This window comes from Thunnus maccoyii, chromosome 4, assembly GCF_910596095.1.
Source record: "Thunnus maccoyii chromosome 4, fThuMac1.1, whole genome shotgun sequence".
NCBI lineage: Eukaryota > Metazoa > Chordata > Actinopteri > Scombriformes > Scombridae > Thunnus > Thunnus maccoyii.
The window spans coordinates 10,784,570-10,811,038 of NC_056536.1; the positions used below are offsets into that span (position 1 = coordinate 10,784,570).

Below are 26,469 nucleotides of genomic sequence, written 5' to 3' on the forward strand. Positions count from 1 at the left end.
TTCTCATAGAGCAATGAACCTTTTCAAAGCAATGATATTATTTCCTCAAAATCTCAAAACTATTATATTATCAAAATATTTTTTTCCCCTCATTGTGTCCCTAATACTCCGTTATCATTCAAAATGCCATGTTGGGCTGCACTTGTGTTTTGTGTGCTTTTATTTTTTAAATCGAAAGCATCCAGTCTTGCATTTTATGATGAAAGGTTTAATCTGACCATGTCACATGACAATAAAAAGGTCTAATGATGACATCACATTCTGAATTCCAGTGATGACTCTGTCATGTGTCCTTTGAGATGTCATACAGAATGTTTACATCGTAAAGGACAAACTCAGCCTGTTGCAACTTGGACTCAAACAGAGAGACATCTCTCAGTACAAACAGAGCGCCCACTGAAGAAACGACAGTTCAAGTAGTACGAAAACTGAACTAGCACATCTCCACAAGCAACAAATATCGCTACACTATTTGTGTTAAAGCGTCATGCAGAAAAGCAACATGTCAAGAGTTGAGGTAAGAATTTTTCAGCAAGAAATGCTTTCAGGCAAACTTTTTTCAATTGCTATCTGCTTCATCTTTTATCTAAAGCTCAGACAAAAATCCTTGTGAACATTTCTTGACACAAGGGATTTTTAATAAACAACTCACGTTGCTAGCCTGATGTTCTACTATACACTTGTGTGTTGAGGATATTTAACTTCACTATTGAGTGAGTGTATTTAAGTGAAATACAGAAACTATATTTTAGTGTACTTTGTCACAAGAATGTGAGTGCTTTGGTCAAGGCTTTGGCACATGCATTTAATGTTTTGAGTGACTAATGGCCATTTGCAGCTTAAATGAAGTGCTGTACTGTCATGTGATAATTACACTTAATATTTTGATCATTTTAATGGAAAGAGATAATGAACTGATGGAAGAAAGTGTATCTTGAAAATCATTTACTTGTAGTTGTTAAGGCTTTAGATAAAATATGAAGACTTGAGAGAAATGCTCCATATACATATACTGTGCAGTGCATGTACATGCTGTTGTGAGAATAATGATTATCATTCAGGGCAGCAAATAAAAACAAGTGTAAAGCCATTTCTCACATCCTGTTAGATATATTCAGATATATTTTCACTTACATTTTCTCTTAGGCCAATGAAACAGATTTTTTTATGGCTACAGTACATTCAACTGTATTGATAAATATAATGATGAAAGACCTCTTGTCTTTTTGTATGTATCCAAAGTAAGGATGGGACAGTATTTTTACCTGCATGTACATTTCTGTGTTTCAGACACCTTTCCAAGTGCTGCACCAAGACTCTGCCAGTGGTCCAGACCATGTAAGCCAAGCTGAAACGGCGGAGCAGAACCAGCACACTCCCGGTAGAGTCCTGCAGGCCCTGCGGCGAGCCCTGTTGGACTCCAAAACAGTAAACCAGCAGTTGGCCGCAGAAAATTCTGCTCTGAAGGAGCAGATGGCCTGCAGAGAGATCGACTGGGAGCACAAGTATCAGGAACTGCTGGATGAAAAAGCCATTTTGGTGAAGACTGCCAACAAAAATCACCAGCAGTTTGATGACCATTGCAGGAAGATGGACATGAAACTGAGAGGAAAGGAGGAGGAAGTCCACTCCCTTAGGAAAGATCTGCATCACCATAAAGTAGAGATCAGGAGGGTCATCAAGTATTGGCAGCAAGAATATGAAAAGGTGACGGCCTTCTGGAAGAGCGAAAATGATAAGATATCAAAAGTCTGCCAGGAGGAAAAGGCAGAGCTGGAATGCTCATCCAACAAGACTGTCACTGAGTTGAAGGCAACATGGGAAAGCAAGTGGTCTCAACAGGAGAAGGTCCTCGCTGAACAAAAAACTCTGCAGGAGGACTTAGAGAGGAAGTTGAGCCAAGTCACCCATGAAAAGCAAGACCTGATCTCCGTAGTAAGGGAGAAAAAGAAGGCTCTTGTAGAGAATATGTTCCAGCTGAGCCAAAGAGAAGTAGCCAGCAAACAAAGTGAGGCAGCGTGGAGAAGAAAATATGAATCTCTAGAAGATGGATTCAAAATGGAGATGCAGAGACAAAGACAGCAACTGGAAGAAGAGTGGCGCCATAAGGCCAGCCAGATGGAAGAGGAGATAAAGCTCCTGAATGAAGAAAATGCCCAACTTCAGGTACGTCACATCAGCTGATCATTTTGATTTGAATAATAACCTGTTGGATTTTGTTTCAGTTTGTTTGAGATTGAACCTTCGGACGCAGAAAACACTGAATTGTATGTTGTCTGTCTTTTCAGGAGCTGGCCAAGAAAACAGATAAAGAAAGGGCAAGAATGAAAAAGGAGGAAAAGAAGGCGCAGAAAGAAATAGAGAAGAGACTGAAGAGGGAGAGAAAAGAGGAGGAGGAGAGAATGAAGAAAGAAAAAGCAGAACATGAGAAGATGGAGAAGGAAAGATTGAAGAAAGCAAAGAAAGAGGAGGAGGAGAGGGAGAAGAAAGAGAAGAAGGAGAGGAAGGAGAGGGAAAAAAGAGAGAAAAAAGAAAAGAAAGAGGAGGAGAAGAAGGAGAAGAAGGAGAGGAAGGAGAGGGAAAAAAGAGAGAAGGAAAGGAGAGATGAGTGACATCCTTTCTCCCTTCCTAACCGCCCCCCTTCCCCAACCTCTTCTCTTTCACCCCTACCCGACAAACCATCCCAACCCCTCTACCCCTTTACCCCATAAACCTCTCCCATCTCTTTTCTTCCCGTCCAGACTCTCCCTCGCCTCCCTCTCTCAGGAAATTCTCTCTCTCATCTCGTCTCATCCATCCATCCACCAATTCAGCCTATGTCACCCTCCTTCTCTCCTCTACAAGGGCAACACGGTGGTCCAGTAATTACGTTTGCAGCTTCACAAGAAGAAGAAGCCACTCAGCTTCTTCTTCCTGTGAAGCTTAGTACTGTACTATCAATAAAAAATTAACAGAAAAGGTTTTCAATATCTATCTTATATGACTCTCTGTAAACTGATGATGACTCTTCATTTTCACCCTAACACAATGTAAAAGTAGTTGACACTATAAATTTAGATGACAATGAACTTTTGGTTTTGGTACTTGATTTGCCATTAATGCAGTTGCTCACAAATTTATTTTACACAGACTGAAAGAACACATTGTAGTGTCTGGAAATGTTTTGAACTGGTTTGCCTCTTATCTCTCTGACAGAGAGCTCTTTGCCACAAGTAATGATCATTTCTGATAACACTCTTAAATAATTTGTGGAGTTTCCCAGGGATCAGTGTTGGGGCCACTAATTTTTAATGTATGTATGTTGTCTCAGAAGTAAACTTTAGGGGTCATGTGGGGTCATCAATTCTGCTTTTTATCATCTCAAAAATATGAAATGAATAAATTGAATACAACAGCTCAACCCTAAATTATTTTTCAAATAATATATTTATTGTTTGTTGCCTTGGTGAATACTGTTCAGCTTAGAGTCAACAGTAGCTTGAAACTTATACAGTATAAATGGCTCATGCATACATGCATAACTCCTGTTAAATTGCATATGTTTAATGATAACATTCCTGATACTTGTGTCAAGTGTAATGAGGCAAGAAGGACATTGTACCACTGTGTATGGGAATGTGTGAAAGTGAAATTCTTTTTGCAAGATATTATTAATATGATTGATCACATATTATCAAAGACATTACCACTGGATCCTAAGCTTCTCGTTCTGGGTTTATATCCTACCAACCTAAACTTACAAAGTAAATCAATCAATCAATCAGTCAATTTTTATTTATATAGCGCCATATCACAACAAAAGTCATCTCAAGGCACTTTTCACATAGAGCAGGTCAAGACCGTACTCTTTAATTTACAGAGACCCAACAATTCCCCCATGAGCAAGTACTTGGCGACAGCGGTAAGGAAAAACTCCCCTTTAACGGGTAGAAACCTCAAGCAGACCCCGGCTCTTGGTGGGCGGCCATCTGCTTTGACCGGTTGGGTTGAGAGAGAGAAAGAGAGAGGGAGAGGGGGAGGGGGGACAGAAGAACAACAATCATAACAACAACAATAAGTATAAGTATCAATAGCCAGGGAAGGATGCCATCAGGACTGTGAAGGACCGCGAAGGCTCGGCCCAGGACCCGGGGTTCCTGTGAGATGAGAAAGCACAAAAAACTCCGGGGAAGAAGCAAAGTTAGTGACATGCATTGATGTTACATGAATGCATACAGATGGAGAGGAGGAGGAGGAGAGAGGAGCTCAGTGCATCATGGGGAGTCCCCCAGCAGTCTAGGCCTATAGCAGCATAACTAAGGGCTGATCCAAGGCGAGCCTGGTCGGCCCTAACTATAAGCTTTATCAAAAAGGAAAGTTTTAAGCCTACTCTTAAACATAGAGAGGGTGTCTGCACCCCAGACCGAATCTGGTAGATGGTTCCATAGAAGAGGAGCCTGATAGCTGAAGGCTCTGCCTCCCATTCTACTTTTAAAGACTGTTGGGACCACCAGTAAGCCTGCATACTGGGAGCGCAGTGTTCTAGTGGGATAATACGGTATTATGAGCTCTTCAAGATATGATGGTGCCTGACCGTTAAGGGCTTTGTAAGTTAGGAGAAGGATTTTAAATTCTATTCTAGATTTTACAGGAAGCCAATGTAGCGAAGCTAAAATGGGAGAAATGTGATCTCTTTTTCTAGTTTTAGTCAGTACACGTGCAGCTGCATTCTGGACCAGCTGGAGAGTCTTTACAGACTTGTTTGAGCAGCCTGATAATAAGGAATTGCAATAATCCAGCCTAGAAGTAACAAATGCGTGAACTAGTTTTTCTGCATCTTTTAGGGACAGGATGTGCCTGATTTTTGCGATATTACGTTAGTGAAAAAAGGCCTTTTGAGATTTGTCCTTGAGATTTGATTTATGTGGGAGTTAAAGGACATATCCTGATCAAAGATAACTCCCAGATTCCTTACGGTGGTGCTGGAGGCCAGGGTAATGCCATCCAGAGTAGCTATATCATTAGATAATGTGTTTCTAAGGTGTTTAGGGCCAAGCACAATAACTTCAGTTTTATCTGAATTTAGTAGTAGAAAATTGCAGGGTCATCCAGGTCTTTATGTCGTTAAGGCATGCTTGGAGTTTGTTTAACTGATTGGGTTCATCTGGCTTCATTGATAAATATAATTGGGTGTCATCTGCATAACAATGAAAATTTATGGAGTGTTTCCTAATAATATTACCTAAAGGAAGCATATACAAGGTGAATAGAATTGGTCCAAGTACAGAACCTTGTGGAACTCCGTGTCTAACCCTTGCCTTCACGGAGGATTCATCATTAACATGTACAAACTGAAATCGGTCTGATAAATAGGACTTAAACCAGCTTAATGCAGTTCCTTTAATGCCAATTAAATGTTCCAGTCTCTGCAAAAGGATTTGATGGTCAATTGTGTCGAATGCAGCACTAAGATCTAACAAGACAAGTACAGAGAGAAGTCCTTTGTCCGATGCAATCAGGAGGTCATTTGTGAGTTTCACCAGTGCTGTCTCTGTGCTATGATGCGCTCTAAATCCTGACTGAAAATCCTCAAATAAACTATTGTTATGTAGAAAGTCACATAACTGATTAGAGACTGCTTTCTCAAGGATCTTAGATAGAAAAGGAAGGTTAGATATAGGTCTATAATTGGCTAAAACACCTGAATCAATAGTAGGCTTCTTAAGAAGAGGTTTAATTACAGCTACTTTAAAGGACTGTGGTACATAGCCTGTTACTAAAGACAGATTGATCATATCTAGTAAAGAAGCGCTAACCAAGGGTAAGGCTTCCTTAAGCAGCCTAGTTGGGATGGGGTCTAAGAGACAGGTTGATGGTTTAGCTGAACAAATCATTGAAGTTAGTTCAGGAAAGTCTACTGGAGAAAAACAGTCCAAATATATGTCAGGATTTACAGCTGTTTCTAAGGTGCCTGTGTTTGGGGAGAGAATGGTGCCTGTTTAGGGCAGGAGGTGGTTAATTTTGTCTCTAATAGTTAGAATTTTATCATTAAAGAAGCTCATAAAGTCGTTACTACTGAGAGCTATAGGAATACATGGATCAGTAGAGTTATGACTCTTTGTCAGCCTGGCCAAAGTGCTGAAAAGGAACCTAGGGCTGTTTTTATTCTCTTCTATTAATGCTGAGTAATAGGCGGCTCTGGCATTACAGAGGGCCTTCCTATATGTTATAAGACTATCTTGCCAGACTAAGCGAGATTCTTCTACTTTGGTGGAACGCCAAATCCTTTCCAATTTTCGCGATGTTTGCTTTAATTTGCGGGTTTGGGAGTTATACAATGGAGCTAACCTCTTATGTTTTATTATCTTCTTTTTTAAGGAGGCGATGGAGTCGAGTGTTTTTCTTAATGAGCCTGCAGCACTATCAACAAGATTATCAATTTGGGAGGGACTAAAGTTAACATAAGAGTCCTCTGTAGTATTGAGACATGGCAGTGAATTCAGTACTGATGGAATTGCTTTCTTAAATTTATCTATAACACTATCAGAGAGACATCTAGTGAGGACATTTTTGTCTAATGGTGTGTAGTCCAGTAATAGGAATTCAAAAGTTATTAAAAATGATCTGATAGAATAGGATTTTGTGGAAAAGTTATTAAATGTTCAATTTCAATCCCATAAGTCAGAACAAGGTCTAGGGTGTGGTTAAGACGGTGAGTGGGATTATTTACACACTGAGAGAAGCCAATTGAGTCTAATAATGAGATAAATGCAGTGCTGAGACTGTCACTATCAACGTCCACATGAATATTAAAATCACCTACTATAATTACTTTATCTGTACTAAGGACTAAATACGACAAAAACTCTGAGAATTCAGATAGGAATTCATAGTACGGGCCAGGAGGGCGGTACACTATAACAAATAGAACTGGCTGTAAAGTTTTCCAGGTTGGCTGAGAGAGGCTAAGAACAAGGCTTTCGAATGAGTTATAATTAAATTTAGGTCTAGGGTTGACGACCAGGCTTGAGTTGAAAATGGCTGCAACTCCTCCTCCTCGGCCAGTGTCTCGAGGAATATGAGTATTAATATGACTGGGGGGAGTGGATTCATTTAGGCTGACATATTCTTCATGACACAGCCAGGTTTCAGTGAGACAAAATAAATCAATATGATGATCTGAGATTAAATCGTTTACTAAAACAGCTTTAGATGATAGAGATCTAATGTTCAAGAGTCCACATTTAATTATCTTATTTTGTTGTACTATTGCAGTAGTGGTTTTAATTTTTACTAGATTTTCATGAATGACTCTTCTTTTGTTTACTTTGGATTTAATTGATTTATGTGGTCGGGGGACAGACACAGTCTCTATGTGGTTTTGGGTGGGTAACTGCTCTAATGGAAGCGCAGAGAAGCGTGTAGGACTGCAGCTCTGCCTCCTGGTCTCAACTCTGGGTTGTCATGGTTTTGGTCTACTAATAAACTTGGTCATATTTCTAGATATGAGAGCAGCTCCATCCAAAGTGGGATGTATGCCGTCTCTCCTAATCAGACCAGGTCTTCCCCAGAAAGTCTGCCAATTATCTATGAAGCCCACATCGTTTGCTGGACACCACCTCGACAACCAGCGGTTGAATTGTGACATGCGGCTGTACATGTCATCACTGGTCAGATTAGGCAGTGGTCCAGAGAAAATTACGGAGTCCGACATTGTTTTTGCAAATGTACACACCGACTCAACATTAATTTTGGTGACCTCCGATCGGCGTAATCGGGAGTCGTTGCCGCCGACATGGATGACAATCGTACCATATTTACGTTTATTCTTAGCCAGCAGTTTTAAATTTGACTCAATGTCGCCCGCTCTGGCCCCAGGAATACATTTAACTATGGCTGCTGGTGTCGCTAACTTCACGTTTCTGACTATGGAGCTGCCAATAATCAGAGTTTGTTTCTCAGCGGGTGTGTCACTGAGTGGGGAGAACCTGTTAGAAACATGAACTGGTTGGTGGTGAACCGTGGGCTTCTGCGTAGGGCTATGCTTCCTTCGGACAGTCACCCAGCCGCCCTGGCTTCCCGGCTGCTCGGGAGCTACCGGGGGAGTGGGAGCTATGCTAGGTCGGCCCGCACCGGATACTGGGGGCTGGCTAACTACATTAGCTGCTGATTGTTTTTCCGTGGTGCGGAGCCGCGCTTCCAATTCACTAAGCCTTGCCTCCAGTACTGCAAATAAACTACACTTATTACACGTACCACTATCACTAAAGGAGGCAGAGGAATAACTAAACATTTGACACACCGAGCAAGAGAGAGCAGGAGAACGAGAGGGAGAGAGAGAAGCCATCGCTAACTGCTTAGTTTACGTTAGCTGCTAATGCTAGCTGCAGAGCTAAAATTCTGCTTTTTATCATCTCAAAAATATGAAATGAATAAATTGAATACAATAGCTCAACCCTAAATTATTTTTCAAATAATATATTTATTGTTTGTTGCCTTGGTGAATACTGTTAAGCCTAGAGTCAACAGTAGCTTGAAACTTATACAGTATCAATGGCTCATGCATACATGCATAACTCCTGTTAAATTGCATATGTTTAATGATAACATTCATGATACTTGTGTCAAGTGTAATGAGGCAAGAAGGACATTGTACCACTGTGTATGGGAATGTGTGAGAGTGAAATTCTTTTGGCAAGATATTATTAATATGATTGATCAAATGTGATCAAAGACATTACCACTGGATCCTAAGCTTCTCGTTCTGGGTTTATATCCTACCAACCTAAACTTACAAAGTAAAGAGCTTACATTCGTAGACATGCGTATATTACAAGCTAAATGTATAATTGCTATTAATTGGAAAAATACTGATGGGCCAAGAATCGGAATGTGGATTAAAGAAATGGCATCAAACATGTCAATGGAAAAGATAACGTACATTATTAGACGTAAACAAAATGTCTTTATATTTGGAGAGCTTTTATGTACTTCTTAAGACATGACGTTAATGTTGGTAATCTGCTTCAGCAGGAACAAACTCTGAGGGAGTAAGGTAGCATAACAATCTTGTACACAGACTTGAGGAACACACTTTATTTATTTTAATTTATGTGATTATTATTATTATTACTATTTTGTTTATTTGTTTGTTTGTATGTATGTATTCAGTTGAAAGGGATGGAGGATCCGGGGGGGACAGGGTGAAAAATGTTTGCTATGTTCTATATTACTGCTACAATTTGATGTGTAATGCAAACTGAAAACCAATAAATATATTACTTTCAAAAAAAGTAGACTGCTCCTCTCATATTTCCCACTGAAATGTTATTTTTTTCTCATAATATTAGGAGTTTATTCTCATAGAGCAATGAACCTTTTCAAAGCAATGATATTATTTCCTCAAAATCTCAAAACTATTATATTATCAAAATATTTTTTTCCCTCATTGTGTCCCTAATACTCCGTTATCATTCAAAATGCCATGTTGGGCTGCACTTGTGTTTTGTGTGCTTTTATTTTTTAAATCGAAAGCATCCAGTCTTGCATTTTATGATGAAAGGTTTAATCTGACCATGTCACATGACAATAAAAAGGTCTAATGATGACATCACATTCTGAACTCCAGTGATGACTCTGTCATGTGTCCTTTGAGATGTCATACAGAATGTTTACATCGTAAAGGACAAACTCAGCCTGTTGCAACTTGGACTCAAACAGAGAGACATCTCTCAGTACAAACAGAGCGCCCACTGAAGAAACGACAGTTCAAGTAGTACCAAAACTGAACTAGCACATCTCCACAAGCAACAAATATCGCTACACTATTTGTGTTAAAGCGTCATGCAGAAAAGCAACATGTCAAGAGTTGAGGTAAGAATTTTTCAGCAAGAAATGCTTTCAGGCAAACTTTTTTCAATTGCTATCTGCTTCATCTTTTATCTAAAGCTCAGACAAAAATCCTTGTGAACATTTCTTGACACAAGGGATTTTTAATAAACAACTCACGTTGCTAGCCTGATGTTCTACTATACATTTGTGTGTTGAGGATATTTAACTTCACTATTGAGTGAGTGTATTTAAGTGAAATACAGAAACTATATTTTAGTGTACTTTGTCACAAGAATGTGAGTGTTTTGGTCAAGGCTTTGGCACATGCATTTAATGTTTTGAGTGACTAATGGCCATTTGCAGCTTAAATGAAGTGCTGTGCTGTCATGTGATAATTACACTTAATATTTTGATCATTTTAATGGAAAGAGATAATGAAGTGATGGAAGAAAGTGTATCTTGAAAATCATTTCCTTGTAGTTGTTAAGGCTTTAGATAAAATATGAAGACTTGAGAGAAATGCTCCATATACATATACTGTGCAGTGCATATACATGCAGTTGTGAGAATAATGATTATCATTCAGGGCAGCAAATAAGAACAAGTGTAAAGCCATTTCTCACATCCTGTTAGATATATTCAGATATATTTTCACTTACATTTTCTCTTAGGCCAATGAAACAGATTTTTTTATGGCTACAGTACATTCAACTGTATTGATAAATATAATGATGAAAGACCTCTTGTCTTTTTGTATGTATCCAAAGTAAGGATGGGACAGTATTTTTACCTGCATGTACATTTCTGTGTTTCAGACACCTTTCCAAGTGCTGCACCAAGACTCTGCCAGTGGTCCAGACCATGTAAGCCAAGCTGAAACGGCGGAGCAGAACCAGCACACTCCCGGTAGAGTCCTGCAGGCCCTGCGGCGAGCCCTGTTGGACTCCAAAACAGTAAACCAGCAGTTGGCCGCAGAAAATTCTGCTCTGAAGGAGCAGATGGCCTGCAGAGAGATCGACTGGGAGCACAAGTATCAGGAACTGCTGGATGAAAAAGCCGTTTTGCTGAAGACCGCCAACAAAAATCACCAGCAGTTTGATGATCATTGCAGGAAGATGGACATGAAACTGAGAGGAAAGGAGGAGGAAGTCCACTCCCTTAGGAAAGATCTGCATCACCATAAAGTAGAGATCAGGAGGGTCATCAAGTATTGGCAGCAAGAATATGAAAAGGTGACGGCCTTCTGGAAGAGCGAAAATGATAAGATATCAAAAGTCTGCCAGGAGGAAAAGGCAGAGCTGGAATGCTCATCCAACAAGACTGTCACTGAGTTGAAGGCAACATGGGAAAGCAAGTGGTCTCAACAGGAGAAGGTCCTCGCTGAACTAAAAACTCTGCAGGAGGACTTAGAGAGGAAGTTGAGCCAAGTCACCCATGAAAAGCAAGACCTGATCTCCGTAGTAAGGGAGAAAAAGAAGGCTCTTGTAGAGAATATGTTCCAGCTGAGCCAAAGAGAAGTAGCCAGCAAACAAAGTGAGGCAGCGTGGAGAAGAAAATATGAATCTCTAGAAGATGGATTGAAAATGGAGATGCAGAGACAAAGACAGCAACTGGAAGACGAGTGGCGCCATAAGGCCAGCCAGATGGAAGAGGAGATAAAGCTCCTGAATGAAGAAAATGCCCAACTTCAGGTACGTCACATCAGCTGATCATTTTGATTTGAATAATAACCTGTTGGATTTTGTTTCAGTTTGTTTGAGATTGAACCTTCGGACGCAGAAAACACTGAATTGTATGTTGTCTGTCTTTTCAGGAGCTGGCCAAGAAAACAGATAAAGAAAAGGCAAGAATGAAAAAGGAGGAAAAGAAGGCGCAGAAAGAAATAGAGAAGAGACTGAAGAGGGAGAGAAAAGAGGAGGAGGAGAGAATGAAGAAAGAAAAAGCAGAACATGAGAAGATGGAGAAGGAAAGATTGAAGAAAGCAAAGAAAGAGGAGGAGGAGAGGGAGAAGAAAGAGAAGAAGGAGAGGAAGGAGAGGGAAAAAAGAGAGAAAAAAGAAAAGAAAGAGGAGGAGAAGAAGGAGAAGGAGAGGAAGGAGAGGGAAAAAAGAGAGAAGGAAAGGAGAGATGAGTGACATCCTTTCTCCCTTCCTAACCGCCCCCTTTCCCCAACCTCTTCTCTTTCACCCCTACCCGACAAACCATCCCAACCCCTCTACCCCTTTACCCCATAAACCTCTCCCATCTCTTTTCCTCCCGTCCAGACTCTCCCCCGCCTCCCTCTCTCAGGAAATTCTCTCTCTCATCTCGTCTCATCCATCCATCCACCAATTCAGCCTATGTCACCCTCCTTCTCTCCTCTACAAGGGCAACACGGTGGTCCAGTAATTACGTTTGCAGCTTCACAAGAAGAAGAAGCCACTCAGCTTCTTCTTCCTGTGAAGCTTAGTACTGTACTATCAATAAAAAAATAACAGAAAAGGTTTTCAATATCTATCTTATATGACTCTCTGTAAACTGATGATGACTCTTCATTTTCACCCTAACACAATGTAAAAGTAGTTGACTGTATAAATTTAGATGACAATGAACTTTTGGTTTTGGTACTTGATTTGCCATCAATGCAGTTGCTCACAAATTTATTTTACACAGACTGAAGGAACACATTGTAGTGTCTGGAAATGTTTTTAACTGGTTTGCCTCTTATCTCTCTGACAGAGAGCTCTTTGCCACAAGTAATGATCATTTCTGATAACACTCTTAAATAATTTGTGGGGTTTCCCAGGGATCAGTGTTGGGGCCACTAATTTTTAATGTACATATGTTGTCTCAGAAGTAAACTTTAGGGGTCATGTGGGGTCATCAATTCTGCTTTTTATCATCTCAAAAATATGAAATGAATAAAATGAATACAACAGCTCAACCCTAAATTATTTTTCAAATAATATATTTATTGTTTGTTCCCTTGGTGAATACATAGGTACAAAAGAGTGAAGCTGTGTAAAAAGACAAACAAAAACTACATATAACACTAAGAATAAGTTGTTTTATATCAGTAATTCCTAGAAAATACACACTTCTAATTTGAAAATAGATTATCAGTTTAATTGATTGCACTCAGTTACTGTCACAAGAGCTCACTCAAAATATTAGTCAAGGTTCACATCAAGAAGAATTCATCCCTCTTCCTCTTGATCATTTATCAGGTTCATACAGGTCACAAAAGTAAAGTAAAAGTAAAAATGGTCCTCAAACCTTTTCAAACACATCTTGTTTTCCTTTTGATATATAAGTATTTTTTCTAATGGAAGACTTGATAGCATCTGCCCACTGTGTAATAATTGGTGTGCTCGTCTTTTTCTAGATCAGTGCAATCGGTCTTTTGGCATGCAGAAATGCAAATACTTATCATTATTTGCAATATTTTAGTAAGTTTAAAGTTCCTTGACTATAATACCTGCCCTTTTAACACAGTTTAGTTAAAGTGGCTAATTTTAGCCAAAGTGTGAAGTCCAGGGTAGTGGGGCAAGTTTCCAGAGTGTGAAAGGCAACACCACGCACTCCTTATTTGGACAGTCGTACCTCCAAACAGAAAAATTGGCACTGACCATAACCAGCAACTCGAGGCTTCAAACCAGCTCCATTACAAACCACTGAGTGACATCACACCTCGTTACATCCATCTATATATCACGCAGCACAGCTTGAGGTTGAAACCAATGAGGAAGTACCTTAAAGTGCAATGTCGCCAATGGCTGCTAGATACTGGAGTGCTGCAGCCAATTTCACCTTCAAAATCTCAGTTATATTGTGTGTATGGTCCCATATGAGTTGGGGAAACACATAGTTGACAATGTAGTGAGGCACAGTCACACTAGTGTTGGATCAACACTCAATAGCTAGTACGAAACAAAACAAAACATTAAGTTGAGTCAGTTTCTCACACTCCAGTCCCAATAAGGTCTGGTAAAAAAAAAAAAAAAGACTTCCTTGACTGGCCACCACTTCTCAAACGTTTATAAGATATTTTGTAGAGAACTTCGTGCAAAAGACAAATACAAATGCTTTTGCAATATGTAATTTATGAAGAATGCTAAACGCATGATAGATCCTGTGTACAACATAGAGGTGTGCCTTAATGTTGTTTGCGGTGACTTTATTTGTGGTGAGACTTTATAGACTGTTTAAACATTTAGACGGAAGCATTTTTGATCAGTAAGTGCTGAGAAAAAAAACTAAATCCACAGGTCCACTGTGTGCTGCAGCAAAGAGGATACAATGAGAGTGACGCCTCTCGCCTTGTGCAAGTCATCTTTAAAATAGACGATCTTTGGTGATGACTTTGGACGGACTGGTGGGACTGGTCTCTGTCTGTCTGGTGTACTTTCTCGCTGGACCGCAACATCCGAGTCAGCCCCACAAACGCGTCTGTCCGTGACTGACGTGAGTCATGAAGTTACAGCATTTGTTGGAGTTTCCCCATCGGCCGTTGCTCTTTCAAAAATGCATCGGCGCGAACAGTTTTCTATTACGTCCTAACGTGACGTTTAGCGATTCATTGACTGCAGCTCATTCCCAAATTTATCGCACAGGAGCGCCCTGCAGCCGAGCCAGCAGATGTCCTACCTCGGTCTACACCTGGACTCCTGATTGAGCGACCGTAATGACCCGGCGCGTGAGGTCCGCGGCCTCAAAGCCGGCGGGGAGCGTCATGTTTCTCCTCGGTATGATGTCGGCAGCTCACCCGGTGACGGTGCGCCTGGGGCTGCTGCATATGAGAAACCTCCATGTGGAGAGAAAACAGCTCTCCATGCGCCGGGAGGCATGAGGGAGCGCACAGTTAAAGCACCTCAAATAACCATCAATACAGAGTGAAAAATTAGAGACATCCGCAGAATGAAACAGATGACAGAGCAGAGGGAGTTAACAGATAGCCTAATTAGAATAGATATAATCAGAATTAATAATTATAAGAATTAAAGTTCCCTTTCAAATTAAACATCCCAAGATATGAGTGGAAAGTATTGTTCTTGCAGCTGCATTTATAACCTTTTTTTGATTCAGGCGTAGCTTAACCATGTCATGTGATGCTGCTCCAGTACACTCTGTCAACAAATATCACTGGGACCACGACAGAAAATTGCAAATGAACATTTAATATACAGGAATTCACATTATAGACACAACTACTGACTATCCCTGTAAGAAACTGGCTACAATTTTACACATTGACCATACACGGTCCAGCCAAGGCTCTGACGAGGATTGCCCCATGACTGTGAGTCATCCATACACCCACCTATTCTGTTGTTTCCCAAAGTTTTATTTTTAGCACAGAAACACAACGCCCAGTCACCGTCTGTGTCTGATTCTGCGGCGGGACAGGAGTTTATCTCTATGACACATTTTGCTCAAAAGAAACGCTACCGGCTGGTGCTTCCCACAGTTTGACACATGAATCAACAGTTTAAAAATGTTTACATATCGGCCTCACTGCTCAACCACAGAGCAAACCAGAGGATCCACCTCTGGCTGTTTAGCACCAAGCGCGCTCCCGTCAGCCGCGCCCCCACACAAAAGGTTCCAACACATCATGACGGGTGCGCGCACCACCATCAGACCCACTCCCTCCAAAATACCCAGTCCACCCTGTCATAAACTCCATCACATCTGTTTAAGAGTTTAAATTCAAACGATTTTCTGGGATTGAACCTGATTGGCCAATACTTTTAACATAAGTATTTTAATTACTATAGGAGATTAAAAGCATATATACCTAATTAAATTCACTGCTTGGACCCATAAACGCTTGTCAGTAGTTTCGATAGGGTGGATTAATATGTCATTAGAGAGATATTTTCTTTCTTTAAAAATATTTTGAGCGAGAATGTTGTAGGATTTTAATTATCATCATATAATAATAATAATCATAATAATAATAATAATCATAATAACCTCTATTTATATAGCACTTTTCAAAAACAAGTTTACAAAGTGCTTCACAGACATAAAAACAGAAAATACACAGTATAATTACAAATTAGAATATGTTCAATGCAATCAAGAAATAGAAAGAATGAAAAATATTGAGTATAAATAAATGAGTAACACAACAAAACAAAAAGAAAGACTCCAATTAAAAGCTATTTTACAAGGACGAGTCTTTATAAGAGAGCTTATATAATGTTATATGTTTGTAATTGTATTAGTTAATAATATTATATCAAAATATAATTCGGAGCTCTAAATGTCTATATGTTACCTTTAGTGAAATCTTAGTTTCGGCCTGTGTGATTCACTGCAGGTAGGGAGCCAAAAGTGGGTCATGGGAGGAATAAATTAAGACCTCGGATTAACTCAGGAGATGCTGGTATCAAAAAATTAATTCTAACAGACCTTGTGATGCACCAGTCGCAACTCCGGGCTGAACTGCAGCGTTTTTAATCATTTTTACTCAGTGCTTACATTCTGCTGATGAATATCATTTTTCACATTCAGCTGCAGTTATTTTTTGTTGATACATATTTTGAAATGTCTTTAAACATAGTCTGACTTGATGTAACGTATATGTTTTCTCTCCAACAAGGACAGTATACTAAATTTTACACAATCTCACACTGAGCTCTAGTGGTACAAATATGTCATTACATCATCGGTGCATTGACTCAAATCAGCCAATCAGAGTTTAAAACGGTTGCCTGTCTTTTTCTTTGACGCTGTGTGTTGTCAGGAAAAAAGCTCTTGTTCACGTTTGGACGTGGAAAAAGCTTTAACTTTAAAAGCTTTTAAATTTAATCCGATCACTTTATTTACGAACGAGTCTCGTTAGAAGATTGTTCTCCCCTGCAAAGTCTCGCGGGACTTTGAAGTTTCAGAAGCACGAGATCCCAATTAAGTAAGCAGCGAGCAGAAACGTAAGATGGCAGCAGTGTCCTACCTGTGTGGTGCAAACCCGCCTGTGAGATTCCCAGTCAGTTCTCCACTAAGATGCACAACGAGCCGCGGACCATTACAAGATTTTGGTACGATTTTATGTGTTTGGGGTATTTTTGGTTAACCTAAACGTCTCTCACGACCTCAGTGTGACACTAGAAAATATGAAAAAACAGTTAAGTTACACTCAAACACCTCTGTATTAGTTAACTGTTACAGTAATAGTCTCACCACCGGCCCAAATTATGACTATTTCATGTTTTGTTTTAAAGTAATACGTTATTTATGTGCTGTAAACAGCTACTGCGTCAGTTAGCTCTTTATTAAGCAAGATAAAAATGTTAAAGCACAAAAATACAGCTTCAGCTTCAATGCTGTCTGTGAAGGAGGTGTTGCTGTCACTCCCAGCTCAAATCAAACATGACTTTTAGTGGATTTTGAAGCTTTTAATTGTTCGAAATCTTCACTTTTATTTTAAAGGACCTAGGTTGGGTGGGCTCAAGCTAATCATTACATATAAATCACTTGTTGCTTTGTATGTGAAACTCATGAGGATCTTGTGATATATGAAATAAATAATCCTCTGTCTCTGTTTCCTCCCCGCTTGACAGAGGCTTCAGTTTTGACCTCCAATCCATGAATCTTTAGTATTGAAAAAAAAACCTAATTTATGTTTTGAGAAACAGCTGAATTGACGCTGGTTTCTCTTTATATCTCTTAGTCATATCAGTCATATATCAGTCTGACATGTGTAGCTATGATGGACACTTTGAATTAGTGACATCAAGGTTTCACATCAGCCTTAAAAGGGGACATAAACCTCATGAAACAAAACGAACAGAACATTACAATGAACGCTCATTAACTGTGAGAGAGGATTCTCACTCAACTCATGAAACAGAGGGAATGTGCATGAGTTAATGAGTATGAGTGTCTATGTGGTTTATACAGAATGGCGGCGGTACGTTCTGAGACCAGTAACGATCTCAGCAGCCAGAGCTCACACGCTAATTGACTAATTGATGTCAAAGAGAAATCAGAGGCCTTGTGTTCAAGCTAGCTGGGCGGTCATTACTTGTAATTAAGAGGCCGACTGATCAGCTGAAGAGGAGCCTCAAATTATCTCGTCTTAATGACCCGAGAGTTTAGAAGATCCTACTAAGTGGGTTTTATGGTGAGAGCTTCAAGTGACAAAGGTGGAAGTGACATTTTCAAACTGACAATACCGCGCTTCATCCGCTTCTGTGTCTCTCTGTCACCTCTTGTTTTTTTCTTCAGGGATATGGTGCCCATGGCAACTTCAGCAACATGAGCCCCTTTTGGTTTGATGGCTGTTGATCCGACCCCTCAACCCCCCCAAGAAGAACCTGTATCTGAGGTTTGTGCTTGGGTTTGTACCACAGGATGTTGCTGACAGATCAAATGAAAGATTTATAAGAATCTTACACAATTGCAACTCTTAGTTATTATCCAGTTGATTGAAGAACATGATTCAAGAGGAAGTGAATGGTGATTCATTGACTCACATGTTTAAATGATGACTTCGCTGTCTGCTGTTTCCTGCCTTGTAAAGTTTAAGTGCAAAATGTTGCGTTAAACTGAACTTTTACACTTTTAACCTTTACAGATTTTCCTAATCTGTAGAATCCCCGCAGCCGTTTGGACACAAGAGAAAAGCAAACATCAACAATTTTAAAGAACTTTTGTAGTTCCTAGATTTTATAGCTTCTGAAAGGTCGTCTGTCGTGCAAAATTGATACAGAAAAAGACCTACAGGACCAGGAAACTCAGAGTCACGATACTACCTGCCCTGTTTGATTGACAGGCGATCCCGGGATGACCTGAACACAGACGCCACAGCAATGAGAGGTAACCAGTAAAGATGGAGAAGGACAACTGGCTCATTAAATCATAAAAAAAACATTCCGCCTTTAGGCTATGTTGATGGTTTTCCTGAGCTGCAGAACAGCATTTTGTCGAATGATTAAAAACAACTGAAACATTTAATGTTAATTATTAAAACATGAAGCTTCAGTAGCATCTTCCTCAAGGTCAGTCCAGATGGGCGTAGTGCCATCACAGGAGGAGGTTTATTGAGTCTCTAACTTCTTCTTTTGTTGAACGATTAGATAACTTAATTAACGAGCGTGTTTGTCCAGCTTTGCTCTCAACCAATTAAAAGCGGTTGTGAGGTTGTGTAAACAGCGGGTTACAGGACTTTTAATCATATAATTTAACTAAGCGCTGGGTCATATTAAAAAAAAGATCTCCACTAATTATGCTATAGCAAACAAGTGAGAATAAATCTTTTACGAATCAGAAATCCTTAGAGGGAGTATATACTGTACTTGTTCATTTGCGCGCAACCTAAATTCATTATTTATCTCAGAGAATGAATAAATTGTCCCCGCTAGCCTGTGATTGAACTTGAGCTGGTGAAAAATTCAGCCCTCGCTGCCGTACCCCAGTGAGCAGCTATCTAATGAAAATAACAGAGCAAGAAAGAAGGCGCAGGCTTTAATGATTGCATTTGGGTTAGGAGAGGAAACAGAGAAAATAATGAGAAAGAGGAGAGAGACTTTGGTTTATAGAGAAAGAGAAGGTTTGTTGTAGAATTGATTGTAAGATCTCACTCATTACTTTTAATGACGTAAGAATAAAAGGGGGGCAAAGGGGGACACCTCAAGTCAATGATATGCCTGACTAACTCAGATTTGCAACATCAGTAATTAATTTTAAACTGCCTCTGAAAAACCACTGTCATTGACATTACATAATTACATTTAAACTGGCTAATACATGTTCATGTGTGTGTGTGTGTGTGTGGTGGAAGCCTGGCCAGACGGTCAACGAAGCCGATAAGTAACAGACTCACAAGACTATGTCATTAATACCGTGCCACCAGATCACATTTAACAAAAATGAAAAGAAAACAACAAACAGCTAATTTGGCTGAACTGTTGGAAAACTCAACTCTTACTCAAAGTAACATCAACAATACAAAAAAAACCCACTTAAATATTTCTCACTTTATTGCCAAGAGACCTGCTAGAAACAAACATAGTGATTAACATAACATATTCAACCCCACACCAACCCCCCCCCCCCCCCCCCTTTACCTAGTTCAAGGTGAGTGGGATAGGAAGCGTTTGCAATGCTACAAATAAAGGTGCGGTTGTAGCTAATCAAACAAACCTTTCTGTTTGTTTGATTTGTCAGAACCGCACCTTTATTTGTAGCACTGCAAACGCTTCCTATCCCAGATTTGTGTCTGTTTCTTCCATCCTCACCTTGAACCAGGTAAAGGGGGGGTTGGTGTGGGGTTGAATATGGTATGTTAATCAGTATGTTTGGTCAGAAATACATGAGGTGTAAATGGTACAAATAGTGTGCTCTCACTGACTTTGTCATAGCATATGCTTAAGTTTTGTGGTCCTTCTTATTATTTTTTTATAATCATAGTTTTTCTTCATTTTTGGTCTTTCTAAATGATCTACATTGTTACTTTTTACTTAGTTTGTTTTATTGAATCATTGTGTAAAGTTCTGTGTAATCACTGGGTTTGAAAAGTGCTGAACTTTATCATTATTATTATTATTATCATTAAAAAGAAAAAGAGTGTGAGAGTAAGTGCAAATGGAAAAAGCAGGGAGGAGAAGAGAGGAAGTGAGAGAAAGAGAAAATGAGAGAGAGAGAGATGAGAATAAAGATGATCATTTCCATGTTAACTAGGATCTCCAGTGAATAGCTGTGTGTGTGTGTGTGTCTGTTTTTGTGTGTGTGTGTGTGTGTGCAGGGTGGCCACAATGATTTGGGATTGTGTTCCCTCCGCCTCACGGACAGGGAGACAGAGAAAGAGAGAGAGAGAGGTTAGAGAGAGAGAGAGAGAGAGACAGAGAAAGAGAGAGAGAGAGGTTAGAGAGAGAGAGAGAGAGACAGAGAGAGAGGTTAAAGAGAGAGAGAGAGAGCGCAGTCACATGCGGAGAGGAGCTGGGACGAGAGACAGAACAGAAGAGAGCTGTCAAGCTGAGAGGAGGCAGCGGAGAGACTACTTAGTTTTTCTTGGAATACATTTTCCCTACCATTTCTGAAGCCCACACACACTAAAAAAAACACATAAACACACAAACACACAGATGGTAAAAGTGCGTGTGTGAGTGCTGTCTTGCGAGGAGCAGTGAATTATTTTCAGGATCTGGACTTTCTCAAGCCCTACACACCACTTGGACTGTAAGAGTGTTTGGATTCAGCATCTCTGTGACTTGGACTTACTCTGTAATTTGATTCAGATTGTGTTTTTTAACAGTGCAACACTTTGGACTAAGAGTGTGTGCAGAACTAATACAACCTGAATACAACACTGAGCTTTTGACTCAAACTGTTTGGACACTCACACTCGAGTTCAGTGTGTGTTTGTTTGTGTGTGTTTGGAGGAGGAGGAAGATGTGTTGGCCGGTGACAGCGGTCCTGCTAGCCCACCTCGGGGCCACCTTAACAGGGGCATGGAGAGCATCTCAACCAAGACTGCAGTTCACACACTCTGGTAAGAGACAACATTTCATTTCTTCCCTGTTTTCAGTTTCTTTCCAGTGTTTTAAGTTTTTAATCACTCTTACTGTCTAATACATCTGTCGCTTTCACTCTTTCTTCACACCCACTCACACACACACACGCACAGACGCAGGTGACGAAATCAGACACAGCTTCTTATTTTTCACTTTTCTTTCTTTCCTCCCTCTGTTAAAGCCCACACACTGTTAAACGATATGTGTAGCACAATTATATCTTTATTATATATAATAATTATATGCCTTTTTACCTCTCCACCTGTCCATATCTGCCGTTTTGTCTTTCTTTCCCACACTGTCTCACTTCCTCTGCGTCTGTAATCACCTGTATGATCTAGTTTGGGTGTGAAAGACTCGTCTTAAACTCCTGCCCATCTCACTTTCTCCTCTTACTGTGAGATCTGTTAATAGGTGGCATCATTTAAGTGCTAATTTAGTCTCACCAGCACAGTTGTAAAGTCAGAAATAGAGTAAATGATATAATTAAAAAATGCTTGCAGCATATTCACAGCTGTGGTCAACTTTATAAGACGCCTTAAAGAAAGACTAGTTTATTATAACTTGGGGCTTATTTTCATAGTTTTAAGATAGCAGCAAGAAAGCTGTCAAATGCATATAAGAAGCCATTGTATTGCCTTTAGATTTACTTTATATAGGAATCTCTCGCCATCATCTTGGAAACAATTTACCAATTCATCTTCACACCCAAAGACATCCTCCCTGTTACAAACTGACTCCTTGACAGCACAAACACCCCCTCGGGATTTTCAATCAAGTGTCCATGTCTATTGGTTTCAGCATGTCTAACAAAGAAATAATTATCTGATGGCAGGAATCCCAGATCCAGATCACCACCAAATTGATCATTTCTTGGCCTCAGGCTGATCTGTCCACCACTGTCAAATCCATACAGAGGTTGCTGGAAAAAGCTGAAGACAGGCACAACAAAAATCTCCTTAAAAGGGGAAAGGAAATGCCATAACTCTTATAAACTAAAATATGACATTTCAGCTATTTAATAAGCATGCAGATGTGGAAAGCTGAATCGTTCATCGCTCCGCTAGTGTCTTTTTCTCCAAGCTCTTGTGCCACAGTGTGCATGTTGCGTAAACACATGTTGTTGAATCAACATGCCAGCGTTGAACAAGAGCGCAGACTGTGCTGTCAGTAGGTTGATGAATGGTTGAATTGGAGTCGACGGCTCCCCTTAACGTGTGCGACGGTGCTGCACAAACCTCTAATAGTTGTTGGCGTTTGTTTTAACCTCGTGGGCGCAGCAGAGGGGTGAGGGTTTTGGCTCACTTGAGAGAAGAAGCGAGATTCGATGGTGTTTGTTTGACAGAGAATGTATTTGATGCTCTCTGAGTTGTGCTGAAGCCTTCAGCCCCACCCGTCTGCACCTACAATGCAGGAGGAGAGGATTTAACACTTCCACCCATGTTGTGTGGTTTAAGGATAACAAACAAACGTGACGGTCAAAAGTAATGAGAAAACAAAGATCTGCATCTTCTAATTAAAACCAGATTCGCATTTCGATCTTTTGCCCTCTCAGCTCTATTTATGGTGAATCACCTTTATAATTAAAAGCCTTTTTTGGGGCGTCCTGGCCTTTAGTTACAGCGAGATAAACTCATCTCCCTTTAATCATGTTTACCAGAGACACTGTAGAATAAGAAACCAAGTGATTACACGTTCTTACATAAGCCAAAAACACAAAGGGTCTGTGAAGTAGATGTGATAAAGCAGGAGTCGACCAATCGTGACCTAGAAAGTACAGCAAGAGGGAGAAGGAAAACCTTGCTGGATTCTCCCAGGTGGGAATTTAACTCTAATGAAATCTGAATGTGAAAGTGTGAAGAGCTACTAAAGTAGCCCCGTGTGTGTATGTGTGTCTTCATGAGGAAAGGCACTCATGGACTGTATGCCCGTGCATGTGTGTCCTTGAGTACGTGCGTGTGCTTTATGTGGTTGCATGTGTGTTTGGAGTGCATGAAAGTATGTGTGAGTGTTGGTGCACATCTGCGTAGTTCTGTTTATGTCACTTTGAAGATATGAGCTCGTGTGCATGCACTTAAATAGAGCTGTTTCAGTTCCAGGATCTCTGCCCACCTTTCTCTTTGTTGTGTATTCTGCTGAGTGAACCCTCATGCCTTTGAACAGCAGAGGTTTATGTGTGTGTGTGTGTGTGTGTGTGTGTGTGTGTGTTACTGTGTATGTTTTATATCTACAGTGGCCGGTATGCTCGTCCTTTGGAAAGAAAACAATAAAAAATGTGTGATGTGATGTGTGGAGGGATTTTGATGTTCACCACCGTGTGTGCTTGTGCTGTTTTCTCCCTCTCTGTGGGAGCTTCATGCTGTGGTTCTCCCCTTCTCATCACCACTGAGGTTTTTCACAGACAGATGGAGGAGATTTTCACCATGGAATCACTGTAATTAGAAAAAGATCTCAGCTCCACTTAAACACTTTGACACCGAGGTTGTTTGGCAGTTCAGAGACGCTGTACACTTTGATTTTTCTTCATCTGTGTAAGTCATAGCTAAAAACTAATTGAAAAAGCAGCAGAGTCTGACATTTAAGTGAAGTATTTCACCCCACGCTTGAAGAAAATTGGCTTCTGTAAAGAGCTATGAAGCAGAAACCCAACACATCCTGGTGATTTGACGGGAGTGTTGCAGCAGCAAAATAATGATAGAGAAGAGCAAGAAAAATAGACAACAAGAAAAGATGAAAAAAATGAAACCGAGTTAATATTAGAATCTACCAACCAAATGATAGAGAATACTGTATATGCAGATTTAATCATTGTCATTCAGTAGACCTGTTAATATACAAGTGCAAGTAAAGAATAGAATATAAATAAAAAGAAAATCTGAAGCCTGAATTACCTGTTAATGTTTTATAAACGGAACAATTTAGCAAGCAAAGATGCTAATCTGACTCAAAACTGTAACAGTGCTCATTTGCTGCCATAGTAGCAACATTTATTTATGTGTGATATTGGAAGAAAACCAGCTGTGCGCCTGTACACTTCTGCAGACTAAAAACCTAGTAATTTAGATGATTTTCATATTTTAATTTCCTCTGCTGGCTGAGAAACTACTCCAGCCACTACGCTTTTGAAACATGTTCAAAACCACACTTGGAGAAACTCTGAAATCCATCAAGCTGAAAATGAGACAGAATGATTTCACCTGGCAGCAGCAGTCAACTATTTTACTCAACCCAACAGTTGGAACGGTAGGTTCTCATCAGACTGAAGCTGAACTACAAACTGTTTCTGACTGGGCTTTGCTTGTACATAGTGCATCTCTGCTTTAGATGGATGCTTTTGGCCCACAATGCAATGCACATGGGGGAGCAATGTTTTGCTTTTTTAAAGAAATTGTGCATGGTGGTGAGGAAAAAAGACTGCAAAACAGATCTTGGAAAACAAAAGATGAAGTACTAAATCTTGAGGAAAACATTTTCTTTTTCTTTATCTACAGTACACAGCAAGAAATATTTCCATCTGCTGGCCTTTAAGAGAGTGTGAACTGTGGTCTGGGTGATGGTTAAAATACTTAAATCACAGCCAGACTGTCCATCTGAAAATCCAAAATACTCCAATTTTAGCACCGTTAGTCCTTTCACTGCCTGAGAGTTTTGTCCTGATTGGTGGAGCGTAATCAGACTGACTGACCAGACAGCTTCATGTGTCTGAAAAAAAAACAGCTTTAAATACTTAAACACATGCCTGATTACCTCCTAACCCCACATCTCGCTCTTAATGACTAAATTATTCCAGTAATTCACTCAAACTTCATGTCGCCCAAATGCAGGAGTGGGCTAAAACACACATGCACATACACACACACACACACACACACACACACACACACACACACACACACACACTTGAGTGTAATGAGTACATTATCCCAGCCATTCACTGAATGGTAGTGTGATTTTCTAAATGATAGATGGCAGTTAGAGATACCATTTCTGTACCACACACACACACACACACACACACACACACACACACACACACACACACAAAAGGGACATGTTCCTGCGCACACACAAGCACTGTATACCTGAACAAACACAACCACACAGAAGCAAGATCATTCAAACGACTGAAGTTACACACACAAACACACGCAGAGAGATATGCAAGTATGTTACAGTAACATTTTTGAGGAAGTCCTTTACCTTTGTGTGCTCAGTACACACATACTGTACACACAAATTCACACAGCCACCATAGCTGCTGTCATACATACATCTGCAACTTCTTTCAAACTCATAACTGTCACACGAGAATTAATCGTTACAATCACAGAATAAAACTCCATCAATGCTTCAGAGGAGGGTTGGAAGATTTATTAAGTCAGTGTGAATCTATTTCCTCACATGCAGAGTAGGAGAGGATTCAGAATCATGTTTTATTCATACAGCATTCACTTAGTAAATTGCTTTGCTGTAGACATTTAATGTTAAACAGTAACTGGAGAATATTCAGTTGAATCATATGAGTTTGTTTGGTATGATTGAGGACATCGGCTTTGACCTTTGACCCCTGTACTTCTGATTGCATTCAAACTGATCCTGCTGTTTCTTCCTGGACAAATGCCCGAATTGTAATGTAAATGTAAATGAGTCCTTTCAGTAATTCCATGCTATTAGCATGCAAATTGCTTGGTTATAATACAAGGAAGATTAGTTCATCAGTGTCCAGATGCATGTTTGTTCATGCGTGTTTGTAAAAATCAATTTAGGTTTCTCCAGAGAAACATATGTGTAGCACAAATGAAAGCTGCAGTTACAATATATCCTTGAATACTTCAGTTTTTATCTTTATGTTGTGTATGTTCATTATTTTTATGAAGGTGAAAATCAGTATTTCTAAAACACAATGTAGGTGTTGCCCAATGATCCACACTGACAAAAATGCTGAAGAAATTCAAGGAATCCTAAACAGCTGCTTTCATACAAAACCCAGACAGGCTGGCTGTTTTCAGTAAAGTAGAGGGATGTTATGTAGCAGCATCGTCTGTGACAGAGACAAGCCGACAGACACACAAACCAGCAGCTGTCTATGTAGTCTGTGTCAACACAACATTTTTGCTGTTCTGGTTTGTTACAGCATCTTGGGTTAGTTAGCTAAAACGTAC

At 39.9% G+C, this 26,469-nt stretch overlaps 3 protein-coding genes across 8 annotated transcripts in view; all 3 read left to right on the forward strand.

The window, feature by feature from the left end:
* Positions 1–273: 273 nt before the first annotated feature.
* LOC121895323 (nuclear matrix constituent protein 1a-like) lies at positions 274–2,865 on the forward strand. The gene is made up of 4 exons (XM_042408358.1): positions 274–517; positions 1,291–2,166; positions 2,289–2,318; positions 2,845–2,865. The coding sequence occupies exons 1-4, from the start codon at positions 488–490 to the stop codon at positions 2,863–2,865; spliced, it is 957 nt and encodes a 318-aa protein (XP_042264292.1). The 5' UTR covers positions 274–487.
* Positions 2,866–9,622: 6,757 nt separating this feature from the next.
* Positions 9,623–18,080, forward strand: LOC121895324 (cytospin-B-like). The gene is made up of 3 exons (XM_042408359.1): positions 9,623–9,852; positions 10,626–11,501; positions 18,021–18,080. The coding sequence occupies exons 1-3, from the start codon at positions 9,823–9,825 to the stop codon at positions 18,078–18,080; spliced, it is 966 nt and encodes a 321-aa protein (XP_042264293.1). The 5' UTR covers positions 9,623–9,822.
* sema3h (sema domain, immunoglobulin domain (Ig), short basic domain, secreted, (semaphorin) 3H) overlaps positions 16,534–26,469 on the forward strand; it is a 65,626-nt gene continuing 55,690 nt past the window's right edge. For 3 of the 6 annotated variants that reach the window (XR_006095882.1, XM_042409514.1, XM_042409519.1), the window contains exons 1-4: positions 16,535–16,831; positions 18,021–18,120; positions 18,370–18,611; positions 21,176–21,285. Coding sequence is in view for 5 of the 6 variants with exons in the window: in XM_042409514.1 (XP_042265448.1) it covers positions 21,186–21,285 (100 nt within the window). In the remaining variant the exon portion in view is untranslated. Of the gene's footprint in view, positions 16,832–17,816; positions 17,917–18,020; positions 18,121–18,369; positions 18,612–21,175; positions 21,286–26,469 lie in introns of those variants that run through there. The other 3 variants (XM_042409517.1, XM_042409518.1, XM_042409516.1) reach the window with 3 other exon arrangements.

Bases quoted from the DNA above. Each gene is read 5' to 3' on its own strand.
- LOC121895323 (XM_042408358.1), top strand. From the start codon at position 488: ATGCAGAAAAGCAACATGTCAAGAGTTGAG. The intron at 518-1,290 runs GTAAGAATTTTT...TCTGTGTTTCAG, and splicing joins GCAACATGTCAAGAGTTGAG to ACACCTTTCCAAGTGCTGCA. The intron at 2,319-2,844 runs GCAAGAATGAAA...CTCCTCTACAAG, and splicing joins AGAAAACAGATAAAGAAAGG to GGCAACACGGTGGTCCAGTA.
- LOC121895324 (XM_042408359.1), top strand. From the start codon at position 9,823: ATGCAGAAAAGCAACATGTCAAGAGTTGAG. The intron at 9,853-10,625 runs GTAAGAATTTTT...TCTGTGTTTCAG, and splicing joins GCAACATGTCAAGAGTTGAG to ACACCTTTCCAAGTGCTGCA. The intron at 11,502-18,020 runs GTACGTCACATC...TTTTTTCTTCAG, and splicing joins AAGAAAATGCCCAACTTCAG to GGATATGGTGCCCATGGCAA.